Source organism: Rattus norvegicus, chromosome 2 (assembly GCF_036323735.1).
Source record: "Rattus norvegicus strain BN/NHsdMcwi chromosome 2, GRCr8, whole genome shotgun sequence".
In the NCBI taxonomy this organism is placed as follows: Eukaryota; Metazoa; Chordata; class Mammalia; order Rodentia; family Muridae; genus Rattus; species Rattus norvegicus.
The window spans coordinates 144,175,210-144,188,279 of NC_086020.1; the positions used below are offsets into that span (position 1 = coordinate 144,175,210).

At 38.7% G+C, this 13,070-nt stretch overlaps 2 protein-coding genes and 1 pseudogene across 5 annotated transcripts in view; 2 read left to right on the top strand and 1 right to left on the bottom strand.

The window, feature by feature from the left end:
• The window catches only part of Rpl12-ps2 (ribosomal protein L12, pseudogene 2), an 852,478-nt gene that overhangs the window by 240,809 nt on the left and 598,599 nt on the right, over positions 1-13,070 (bottom strand). The gene's annotated exons all lie outside the window — the stretch shown is intronic.
• Rnf13 (ring finger protein 13) overlaps positions 1-13,070 on the top strand; it is a 134,995-nt gene that overhangs the window by 98,684 nt on the left and 23,241 nt on the right. For 2 of the 4 annotated variants that reach the window (XM_039103124.2, NM_001109444.2), the window contains 2 exons: positions 825-915; positions 5,793-5,898. In XM_039103124.2, the coding sequence (XP_038959052.1) occupies positions 825-915; positions 5,793-5,898 (197 nt within the window). The remainder of the gene's footprint in view (positions 1-824; positions 916-5,792; positions 5,899-13,070) is intronic. The other 2 variants (XM_063282535.1, XM_039103125.2) reach the window with 1 other exon arrangement.
• Positions 922-5,786, top strand: LOC103695119 (60S ribosomal protein L34 pseudogene; annotated as a pseudogene).

A 13,070-nucleotide genomic window follows, 5' to 3' on the forward strand; every position in this document is an offset into this window, starting at 1 on the left:
TCACCCATCGTCCGAGAAGCTTCTTTCTGCCGCAGATGGGACAGATATAAAGACCCACAGCTACTATGTAGACATTGAGAGACTTTGGAACACAGCCCTAAATAAGCTGTCTCCATCCCTCCCCCCCAAATTGCTTTTATTTGGGTTTCTGATTATTTTATTTCCATTCCTGAATACTGAGCAATTTTTTTGAATTTTATTTTGGTGGCATTTTATTTATTTTTTTAAAATATGGAGGTCAGGTCAAGTTTCTTGGGACACCAGTTAGATGGTAGCCCTGCTATGACCTCTAGGAGGACCTTGAACTCTCTAGCTCCTTGCTTCATTCCAGTTAACTGTCACCATTCCCTTGAGAGCCAGAAACATGGTGTTGCCTGTTAGACTTCTCTGAGTAGAGATGTCTTATAGTGGTGGCTTGTTTCTGTCCTGGAAGTGGGAATATAAAATACATTTCCTCAGTACTTAAGAATCAAGTTTTGTGTGGAAAGGAAGGCTAAAATTTTGTCCTATTCTTTGTTCTTCAATAGTTAGTTTTTATTCTCTGAAAAAGACTAAGTCAAATGAAAATATTAAAGATAAAAATTATGTCTCTACCTTGTAAGACTGTTGAGAGAACTAAGTGAACATGTACATGGAGAAACCTTACCTTTATAATGTCATGTGGCATTTATGAACACCTTTATGGTAAGGGTAATCTACAGTCTGAAAGATCAAGAGGTAGGCATGAGAATTTGGGTGTAATTGTTTCTAATTTCATTTGCTGCTGTTAGAGAGGCCCTTAAGTATTGCCTTGTTATAAATCAGCTTACTGTTCTTTTACACAGTTGATATATTAAAGAAAATTGACATTCCATCTGTCTTTATTGGTGAATCATCAGCTAATTCCCTAAAAGATGAATTCACATATGAAAAAGGGTAAGTAATGAATATCAAAAACATTATGTAACTTCAGATTGTTCCTTATTATAGAATAAAATTATATAATTTTAGTTGCTTTGATAATTTGCTTATTTATTTAGAGACAAGGTCTCACTATGTTCCCCTGACTAGCCTGGAAAAGATTGTTTTATAATATGCTAATAGATTGTGTTAAATTATTTCTTCTTAATACAAGCTATTGTATTGTAAAAAATTGTTTTTATGCTTTTCCTCTTCTGGGGACAGTGATTAGAGGCACTCAGAATGGTCCAGCATTTTACATACCGTCATAGGCTTTCCTACAATACAGCCTCTAACAAAACTAGGCCGTCTCAAATCCCTGGCAACAGGATTGTTTACCTTTACACCAAGAAGGCTGGGAAAACACCTAAATCTGCTTGTGGCATATGCCCAGGCAGACTGTGAGGCGTTCGAGAGACCCAAAGTCCTTATGAGATTGTCTAAGACAAAGAAGCAGGTCAGCAGGGCCAATGGTGGCTCTAAGTGTGTCCATGACAGGATCAAGATGGCATTTCTTATTGAGGAGCAGGAAATCGTTATGAAAATGTTGAAGGCACAAGCACAGAATCAGAAAGCAAAAATAAATATGCAACTTTTTTAAGTAATAAAAATCAAGACTTGGAAAAAATTTTTTATTTGATTTGTATTTTGTTAAATTCGATTATAAAAACTATGTCCGTGCTACAGAATGTTGCTAATGTTGGCATCAGTGTTGCTAAAAAGATAAACTTTCCATTTTATAGTTTCTTAAGTTTATTATTTTATTGTTTGCAATTACTGGCAAACTCTCCTATTTCTTTGCATTTGCTATAAAGAACTTATTTGCAGAAATAAAAGTATATTTTATATGGTGATATTAATCTGTGATTGCCAAAATTATGGTATGGTTGACAATTTTTCCATTACATATACGAACAGCTTCACCTTTCTTTTCTAATTTTTCTCGAAGTTGCTTTCTGTCATCTAAATGCATTGGAAATACCTTTCACACCACACTAACTAGTAGAATAGTGGGTATTTGCCTTAGTTATTAATGAGATAATTTGTTTCAAAATAGGTTTCTGGGTTTTAATTATTTTAAGAAAGTATCAGCTTTACTTTAAGTTTTTAATGCTATGGTCTAGTTAAGAATAATAGCATATTGGGGGACTGGAGAAATGGCTCAGAGATTAAGAGGGTATACTGATCTTGTCAAGGACATGAGTTCAAATCCCAGCATGCATATCAGTATCCAGTAGTTGAGTAGGCTATAGGCTGTTTCATTGACACACTTATGTATGAATAGAAGACTGTTGTGTGGGACTAAAGGCTCTGTAATTGGCTGATCTTGATTGTCAGAAGGAGATAGTCAAGGTTCTGTGTGTCAACAGGAAGTTGGGAAATTAGCCCGTTGTTGTTTTGATATGTAGTCCTTGATGTTGGATTTGAAATTAGCCTGAAAACACACAAAGGAGGATAAACCTTATTTTCTCCATTACACATTTCTCGACCTCAAAGAGCAAATATTAGCTGCAAAACCTTTGGAGTTTACAGTATTTAGGCATGGTCATAGAAAGCAATGTGGTAAGACATTACTAAAAACTAAAAATTATTTAAATACCTCTTCCCACTCCTCCTCAAAAATCGAGATTAACCTAAGGTGAATGCATAGCTGTGGCACATACAAAAGTAGAGAGAAAGTAGATCTCAACCATGAGTAACTGCTGTCCCAACCTCTACCACTAGCAGTTTGCTTAAGAAAGAGCAGTATCTTGAATATCTATTGAATTTGTAAGTAGTTAAGTTTGTATTGCTGTGATAAAACGCCATGACCAACAGCAGTCTGTGGAGGAAGGGATTTACTTTGCTTGCACTTCAAAGTGACAGTCCTACACTGAGAAAAGTCAAGGCAGGAACCTGGAAGCAGGGCCATGAAGGTTCACTGTTCACTGGCTTGCTCCAAATGGCTTACTTAGCCTACTTCTTAAAACCTCAGCCAGACAACCTGCTTAGGGGTGGCACTACCCACAGTGGGCTGAGCCCTCCCACACCAACCACTAGTTAATAAAATGCCCCACAGGCTTGCCTATGGGCCAGTCTTATAGAGACATTTTCTCAATTGTGGTTGTCTCTTCTCAGATAATTCTAACTTCTATGAAGTTAACAATAAACCAGCCAGGACAACCTGTAACTCAAGATGCTTAAAATACTTAATTGATTTTAGACTATTTAGAATTCTCATAATATGTCCTGAATATAGGTAAAATGATTGGAACATGACAGACAAGCATGAATACGACTTGTAGAATTTTAAGTTAAAAATACAGACCACTAAATCAGTGTGGCTGAGAATGTCATGAATTTCAATTTTGTACTTATAAACAGAGTTTTTATTCTAAAGTGTTCATTTCTACTTTATTGGAACATCCTGATTTGCATTTTTAGCTTGTTTCTTCTTGCCTAGCAAGGTATTTCTGAGCAATTGAATATGTTAAATCACAGGAGATTGTTTTGCCATATTGGGAAAAATGTATCCACGTAAGTCATAGGCATGAAAAAAGAAAAGCCTGAATAGATCAGGTATAAGCTTCCTACTGAAAGATACTGAACAGCTATAATCGGTTAAAGTTAGTTATGGAGCAGTCTGGCTTTCAGACCCCAGCACTGTTAACTTAAAGCATGTCAGTGTGGGTGTGGTGGTGACATACCAGCAGATCAATGTCTCATGTAAGTGGCACCATTGTTGTACTGCAGAGGGTTTGTGCCCAAAACTGGAAAATTATTTTTGAGATGGTCTTTTACTAAAAGAGATGATCAAATAGGTTCACCCAAGCCTGCTGCTTTCTTTTTTAACCAATGCTATTATCATTTAGATATTTTATACAAAGCTATACAAGTGCATATAAAATAATTTGTTATCCTTTATTCTGCTGAGAAGTGACACTAGCAGTCCTAGTAAGTTTTGGAGGGTGTTTAGGAGAAATTCCTGATACTGTTTATATTTATTGCAGTTTAGTTGAATTCCTTAGATGTAAATTTGAGAAACAATAGCAGGAAAATCAGCATGGGAGTAAAAATATTCATTTTTTCATAAGTACTGTAAAATTCTAAAGACTTTTGTTAGTGGGAAAAGAAACAATTTAAAAAATATAACTGTTATTACTTTCCCTTGAGCCGAGTATGTGGTATTATCACCATCGGGGGAAAAACACCTAGCAGTGAGCAACAGGAGACCATGGCTAACACTGTCGGGTCTAGTGCCCCAGTCCTCCCAATGGAGAGAACACCCACTGCTGAGCACGTTATAGCTCTGCTTAGACCAAGGGTAGTTGTGAAGCAATGTTTTCATACCTTGTAAAGTGTGGCCATGCATGAAAGGCAGTGAACTTAATTCTGATCATTGTTTTCATCTGATAGGATATAACCAACAGCATGATTATATCAAAGAGGAATGAGATAGGTGATATTCTACGATTTCCATCTCTACAACATACATTATTTCTGTGACACTTTCAGTCAAACTGTGGAGAACATGGAAATGTACAAGAAATTACTCTTTGCAATTCCTTGATGAGATTTTTTTCATTCCATATCCCATAGATAATTGCAGGGGCCCAAGGACTATGTCTATTGTGTAAGGTACAACAGGTAAAACATAAGGAGGAGAAGGGTTTAACTTGTGTCAGTATTTACTCTAGAGTAGGGTTTCTCAGCCTTTGGGTTACACATATCTGATATCCTGAATATCAGCTATTTACATTATGGTTTATAGTAAAATTACAGTTACAAAGTAACAATGAAATGATTTTATGAGTTAGGAAGGTTGAGAACCATTGCTACAAAGTAGCGGGAAAAACAGATGTATTTATTTTTATTTTTCTATTCATGAGTGTTTGCCTATATACATGTATGTGTACTGTGTACATGCATGGTGCCTGTGGAGGCCTGAGGAGGACAGTTGGTCCTCTGTAGTTGGAGTTAGAGCAGGTTGTGAGTCACCCAATATAGACACGAGAAATTGAACCCTACTTCTCTGCAAGACCAGCAAGTGATCCTAAGCACTGAGCTGTCCTCTCTCCAGCCCCAGACTTTAGGAGTTTTATATTGATGGAAATAATGAATGAGGTCAGCTTTTATTACATGCTTCTAGAGGTGCTACTGTGTTTGTTTGCTTGTTTGTTTGCTTTTAAGATTTATTATTTTTATTTTCTTTGTGTTTTTCTTGCACATATATATGTTCATCATGTGTGTGTCTGGTGCCTGTAGACGTCATAAGAAGGTGTTGGATCCCTATAATTGGAGTTACAGATGGTTGTGAACCACCATTTAGGTGCTGGAACACAGGTCCTCTGCAACAGCAGGAAGTACTCTTAACCACCGAGCCATCTCTCAAGCCCTATTGTTGTTTATGCTGATGTTACATATAAAATATGTTTGCATACTTAATTGCATTCAGTAAATAATATTCCTCCAGGGATTATTCTGAACAATATGCAAAATAGACTTAAAAGTGCAAAAAGCACCCCCTAAATTGGGGGCGCTCAACTTTTCTAATTTAACCATTTTAAATATAGTTTCTCATGCGGTGACTCCCAACCATAAAATTATTTCCATTGCTATTTCATAACTGTAATTTTGCTACTCTCATGAATCATAATGTAAATGTATGTATTTTCAGATGGTCTTGGGTGACCCTTATGAAAGGGCCAGTCAACCCCCAAAGGGATCACAACCCATAGATTGAGAACCACTGTAAATCATATCTTAGAAAATAAGGTGTGCAGAGTAGATTTGAATTTAATGGCCATGTCATTAATTTTTAATATAACTTGATAGTTGTTATTAACTATCGATTATTAATTTTTTTCTTCCAGGGGCCACGTTATCTTAGTTCCAGAACTGAGCCTTCCTTTGGAGTACTATCTGATCCCCTTCCTCATCATAGTGGGCATCTGCCTCATCTTAATAGTTATTTTTATGGTAAGTCAGTTGACTTTAGTAATTATAAAAGTACTATGGGTAGATCTAAAAATCATTGAAAAATTAAGAGAAGCCATATAAGACATGTTAAGTATGTGTTTTTATATAAAGTTCTAGCAAAGGCAAGTAGAGTATGGGAGAGAAATAAACTGAAAGAACAGTTACTGTGCATGAGGAACTGGAGATGGGTAAAGGATGGCTGAAAAGGTAGGAGGGGACTTTCCCAGGTGAGAACCCTTTCCTGTATCAAGATAGAAAGTTGGGGTACACAAATGCATAGTGTTTGTCTGAATCTATTAAGTTGTATAGAAACATACTGTGTGTAAAAATGCATACACACTAAGGAGGGAAAACATATACTAATATCTATAGCTTAGCTTGAAATGGAAGAGCACTTGTTCTGGTAGAAGACCTCTGTCCAGTTCCCACCACTCACATGGTAGTTCATAGCTGTCTGCACTCCAATTCCAGGGCATCTGATGTGATGTCCTTTTCTGATCTTCTTGGATACCAAGCATGCATGTGGTGTTCATGCATGCATGCATACATACATACATACATACATACATACATACATACATACATACAAAACACTCATACAAATAAAACAAAATAAATTTTTAAAAACTGGAGAAAGAAATGCAGGGATGGAAATGGAGAAGAGCCTGAGGAAAAGGCGGTCCAGCTACAGGCCCAAAGTGAGATCAAGCTCAAGGGGAGGCCCCAAGACCTGACACCATTACTGAGGCTATGAGGCGCTCACAAAAAGGGACCTACCATGACTGCTCTCTAAAAGACCCAACAAGCAGCTGAAAGAGTCAAATGCAGATATGTGCACCCAACCAATGAACAGAAGCTGCTGAACCCCCCTGTTTGGATTAGGGAAAAGCTGGAGGGAGCTAAGGAGGTGGGCAACCCTGTAGGAGGACCAGCAGTCTCAATTAACCTGGACCCCTGAGATCTCTCAGACACTGGATCACCAACCAGGCAGCATACACCAGCTGAGATAAGGGCCCCAACACATATACGGCAGAGGACTCAGTCAGAGAAGATAGACCTAACCCTCAAGAGACTGGAGGAGGCCCCAGGGAGTTTAGAGGTCTGGTGGGGCGGGTGGGGTAGGGACATCTATGTGGAAACTTGAGGGGGGAGGGAGAGGATAGTGTGGGGGAAGGCAGGGAGGAAGTATGGGATGTGCAACCCTAGGGGGGTAGACTGGGAGGGGAATAAAATCTGGAGTATAAAATAAATTAATTTAAAAAAACAATATAAGATTATTAAACAGAAATTTAAAAATAAAAAAAAAACTTGAGAAAAAGGAAGATGTACCGATTGACACACAAAGTGGATAGTCATGTAGAGTCTGAGCAGTGATATATTGGTATTATCAGCAAATTGAGCAAGCTCACCTAGAAGTAAATTCGAGAAAATTCATATTAAAATGTAAACAGAATGAGGTCTTGAGGTAGTGAGATGATACATTGTTTCTCTAAGACTACTATAACTAGAGAATGGTTGCAGGACTCTAGAGGGTCTGTGAAGTCCTAGTAACTTTCAAAGTGATACTGAGCTAATACTTGAGTGAGTCATGCCTAATTCATTTAATCTCTCCCACACCTCCTTTCTATTTTGAGATAGTGTCTCACTGTATATCCATGGCTGTCCTAGAACTCACTATGTAGACCAGGCCAGCCTCAATCACTGAGATCTGTATACCTTTTCCTCCTTGGTGCTGGAATTAAAGGTGTGTGTCACCACATCTGGCCAATGCCTAATTCTTTTAGGATTATATTGAGGAAATTTCTGGAGGCTGTATGATATATGATATAAAATATTTGGAGATAGAATAGGTATAAAATTATTCTATATTCTTTATTTAAGTATTAACAGAAAAATTAAATATATAAAGGTCTTTCTTGCTCTTTTAGTCTCTTAGCAGCTGTGACTGCATGCATAATATGGGCCTCATAGAGTGTGGCGGGCCTCATTTCCCTGAGGATTTGTAGGCAGTTAACAGAGGAGAGTGGCTCATTAGACACCACCCCTTCCAGTGCGTTTGTAGGCAGTTAACAATTGCTAGAGGACGCAGAGCCATCTTCTTGAGTGCTGTAGCCACTGGGAAATTGTTCATGCTGCTAGAAATAACCTTTACCTGCAGTCCTGTAAAATTAGGCTCAGTCAGGTGACTTATTCACCACCAACAACAAGAAGATGTGAAAGGCAAAGGGGGATTCACTGAGGTAAGGAAGCATGGACAGGGAGTATAGGGAAGGAAGAGGGGGAGGTTAGGTAATAGAAACCCTTAATTTCATTTTAAATATATACTATCTTAGAAAGTAAGAAGAAGCCTTAACTGTGTGAAACTAGAAGGATTATGAATATATAGTTATTTAATGTTTAAAAGTTATGGTAGAACATGTGCAAACTTGTAGCAATTTAACATGCATAGCTCTGTGTCTGAAGTCTGCTCACACCATGAACTTTTCAATGCCAATATCCATGTATGCATTTTCCAGAGATTAATATATATGTAATCATCTCAACACATACAATATCAGCTTTAATATTAGCCGAGTATAGTACTATGTAAGAACATTCAAGTCTTCGTTGAGAGCCTTTATTCCCTCCATTTGTCATGGACCTTCAAAGCATGAAGAACAGCACATATATATTCATGTATAGTACATAAGCAAACCACATTTTCCATCAGTGCTACTTTAATGACTTGATTTAAAGACACATTGAACATTATTTTCTTCATTTAAAGAATTTGGGTTAATTCTTTGGCACTTTTCTACTTGTATATAATGAATCTTGACCATGTTCATTCTCTTTTATCCCCTTAGCCCCAGTGAGTCCTCTTCCTCTTTCCTTGTAGTCTTTCTCTCTCTTTCTTCCCCCTTATCTCTTTGTGGCCTGCTGAGTTTACTTAGAGTTGTGTGTGTGAGTATGGATGGGGTGTTATTTACTAAAGCATGCATACTTTGGCTCATGAACCTCATCCTCATCCATGATACAATATTTATAGACACGTCTTATGACGAAGGGAACAATAACTGTTTTGTAATTTTGTAAGCTAAGCCTCCCCCACTCCCAAACTTCTTTCTCTAACAGCCATCACATCTTTTCTAACCCGTTGAGGTGGGAGAGTGGCCAGGCCGACAGTCAGGTCACAAAATCATACCAATCCCTGAGTTTGCCTCCAGATCAGGCCACAAAATCCCTCTAATCTCAGACAACCCCCACCTCATCTGCCTAAAAACCTTTTATAAACCTGCTTCCTGCCCAGTTCTGTGCTGCTTCTCTCCTGAGCAGAGGCAGCCATCTTCCTCCTATGTCTTTCCCAATAAATGGCTTGTGTGAGGTTTGTTGTGTGGTGTGACTGTGGTATTTCTTGACTCCCAACTGCCAGGATAGCTTTCACCTGAGAGCTGTAACGAAATCATGACTGTGACAGCCATGTCATGTCCCAAAGGCAGCATTTCATGTCGCTTCTCTTCCTTCCCCCAACTCCTATGTTGTTTCCATTTTCTTTAATACTCCCTACGCCTTGGAGGACAGATGTAGATGTCCCTTTTAGGGCCAGACACTCAGTAAGCTCTGAGTTGTCAGAACTTTGAACATCCCTGAAAAATTGCTTCCCATTAAAAAAAGTTTCTTTGGCCAAAGCTGACAGGAACACTAAGCAGTGGCATAAGTATAAAGATTTAGAGGTGATTTGATAGGCGTATCATATCTCTTTAGCAAAACAAAAGCATACTTTCCCCACTAAGGTCTATAGTCTCCATAGTGACCAGCTTTTTCTTTTTTTGTGTAAGTATATATGTATGTATGTATATATGTATGTATGTATGTATGTATGTATGTATGTATGGCATATATATATGGGTGGTACATGTATGTGAGTATGTGGATGCATGCTCCCATATGTACAGATGTGGAGCCTAGAGGAAGATGTTAAGATGTCTTTATCTACTCTGCCTTGCCTTAAGGCAGGGTCTTGCACTGAACTCAGAGCTCACTACTTCAGATAGTCTCAATGGCCAGTGAGCTCGCAGAACCTGCCTCTGTGTACTAATACCGGGCTTACAGGCATATGCAGCCATGTTTGCAGGGTTTTCTATAGGTGTTAGGTATTCAAACATAGGTTCTTATGCTTGCACAGCAAAGGCTCTGACCTGCTGAGCTATCTCACCAGTCCTTGGCTCCAGCTTTACAGGTCTAAAGTCCTCGACATGACTTTTCTCTTGAGGAATAGGCCCCAAGTCCAGGGAGGAAGAGTTAGGTTACCCCAATAGTAGTATCAGTCATACCAGTGAGCACATCTTGCTTGCCTGCTCTGTATAGTGTGCAAGGTGGACTAAGTATATCTAGCTGAATCGATTGTTGATGACACCTCTCACCCAGCAGCCTGCAAGCACCACTGTAAAGCAGGTAGGAAGCGTCCACCTTCATTTTAGCTTAATTTCTCTGTATGACCAGAGTGTGTGGCCGCCTCGGCAGTGAGGTCTTACTCACCATGTAGCCACAATTAGGCAACCAACCACAGTGGAAATAACCTGTATTAGTTTGGAGGCCTCAGGGATACCTAGCCAATGACTCATAAGATGGGAGCTCATATTGGCTCTGGGATTTGTAGATAATTGTATGGCTTCTGAGAGTGGCTTTTTTCTTCATCATGGAGGGTGTCTCCATTCAAACTTTATGAGTATTTTAATGTTTTTATGCATGTATATATTGTTTGTTGAACTTACTCATCTTTATGACACTTCACTTTTTCTCATGCCTCTCTCCCCACCACCCCATTGGTTCTTAGACAGCTTTACTTTTAAGTCCTATGTATATGTGTATATTCATGATTTTGAATATCTATATAAAATCTAGGAACCAGAAGTGACATGTATTTGTCTTTGATTAGCTTACTTTGTTTGATATAATATGTCTAGCTGCATAATTTCCTGAAAATGGTGTAACGTTTGTTGGCTAAAAGAGGTGTGTGTATGTGTGTTACATTTTCCTTATCCATTTCTCAGTTGTTAGATACCTACATTGGTTTCGTACTTTAGCTACGATAAAGACTGCTGCATTTAACGCTAATGTGTGTGTTTCTGTATGATGCGTCAATTTAAAGACTTTTGAGTAAATTCTCAGGACTGCTGTAGATAAATCATATGGACAGTAAGTGTTAGAAAACCTTCATATTAATTTCCATAATGGCTAGACTAGCTTACATTCCTACTAGCAGTGTCAGACCTCACATTTATTTGTACATATCCTACCAGTGTTTGTGATTATTGGTTTTTAATGACTGACATTTGGACTGTGGTAAGATGCAATCCCTGTATAGTTTTGACTTGAACTTCTCTGATGACTTGTGAAGTTGAACACTTTAAAATGTTATTAGCCATTTTTGTTTACTTCTTTGAGAACTGTCTTTTCACTTTTTAAAGCCGTTTTATTGATTGGGTTGTTTGATTTCTTGTGTAGTTTTTGAACTTTTAATCTAGATATAAATTCTCTGTCGTGCATACAGCTGGAAATATGTTTCTGTCATTGTGTGGGCTATTTTTTTCTCACAGAAGTAGATGTTTACTGTATACAAGTAAACATACTTTTGATTTCATGGGATTCTGCTTGTCAGTTGTTGATTTTATTTCTTGAGTGGCTTAAATACCATTGAGAAACTCCTTGCTTTATAGCTGGAATCTTGAAGTGTTTTGCCTCCCTCTCTCTGTGCACTGTGTATGTATGTCACTACATGCATGCATGTGGAGGCCAGAGGACAGTCTTGGATGTCCTTCTGCAGGTGCTATTTTTTTTTTCAGGCTGAACATGATTTGGTAGGGTACAAGAGAACACTGTGAAAGTCCTCAGAAGTGCAGGGCTCTCCACTTGTTCAGGGACCATGATTGGGGATATGTTTGACTCCACAACCATCAGGTATGAGTATCTCAGCAATCATGTCTTCAAATTCATCTGCAAATCATTAAACCTGGGGAAGCCCTACTTCTTTGAAATGGGGATTGTCTGGTAACCAGAGAACTTGAGCCTCGACCACATTCTCCTTATTCTGCAGCTTGGTGCAGGTGATGCTAGCCTGGCCAGGGTGAACCCTGGTCTCTGCCCTGAGGCTCCCTGAAGGTGCCACACATACTGTCTGGAACCTATCAGCCCCAGCATAGGACATCATCCTGTTGGTTCAGATGACATGGCAAGGATTAGCCTCACTCGGATATAAAAGCTGTCCTTGCCACACTCTTTCCCGTGCATTTGTTGACACTAATACCACGGTAAGAAAAAGCTGTTCATTGTCATCTGGCCACAAAGTGGGAATTCATCAACTTTTGCCTTCTTCCATCCCAAGTCAAAGATGCGGATCTTAGCATCAGGGACACCCCTGTGGTCCATGATGACAATGGGATCCTAAGTGGCACACTGGAAGAAAACCTTTTGGGTTCTTTTTGTTGTTTTGGTTTTTTGGTTGTTGTTCTTTGGGAGTTTGGTTTGGGGAGGGGTTACTAGTTTAGCATTCACTTGGTAGGCAAAACTGATTATCATGTGAGCCCAAAGTCTCCATTGATCCTGGCTTCCTAGTACTGAGATTATAAGTGTGTCTTATCACGACTAGGTTATTTTATGTGGGCTCTGGGGATCAAACTCAGGTGTTTGTGCTTGTACTTTATTGACTCAGCCAGCAGTTCTCAACCTGTGGGTCAAAACCCCTTTGGGCAGGTATATACATAATGATTCATAACAGTAGCAATGAAATAATTTTACGGTTTGGGGTCACCACAACATGGGGAACTGTATTAAAGGTCAAAGCATTAGGAAAGTTGAGAACCACTGGACTAAGTTATCTACCCATTTCTACTTTTTCTTTTAACAGTTTTAGAGTTTCAAGTCTAAAGTCTTTGGTCCACTTAGAGCTGATTTTTGTACAAAGTGAACTAAAAGATCTGGTTTCATTCTTCTGTATGTGGATAGGCAATATTTCTCGCACCGTTTGTTAGAGGCATCTTTTCTCCAGTGTTATTTTTAAAACCTTTCTCTAAAATCATGTGGTGATGATTGTGTGGGTTTATATTTGTGCCCTCTGCTCCACTCGCCTATTTGTCTGGCTTTATACCAGAGCCATGTTGTTTCTATTGCTATAGCTTTGTGGTATAACTTCA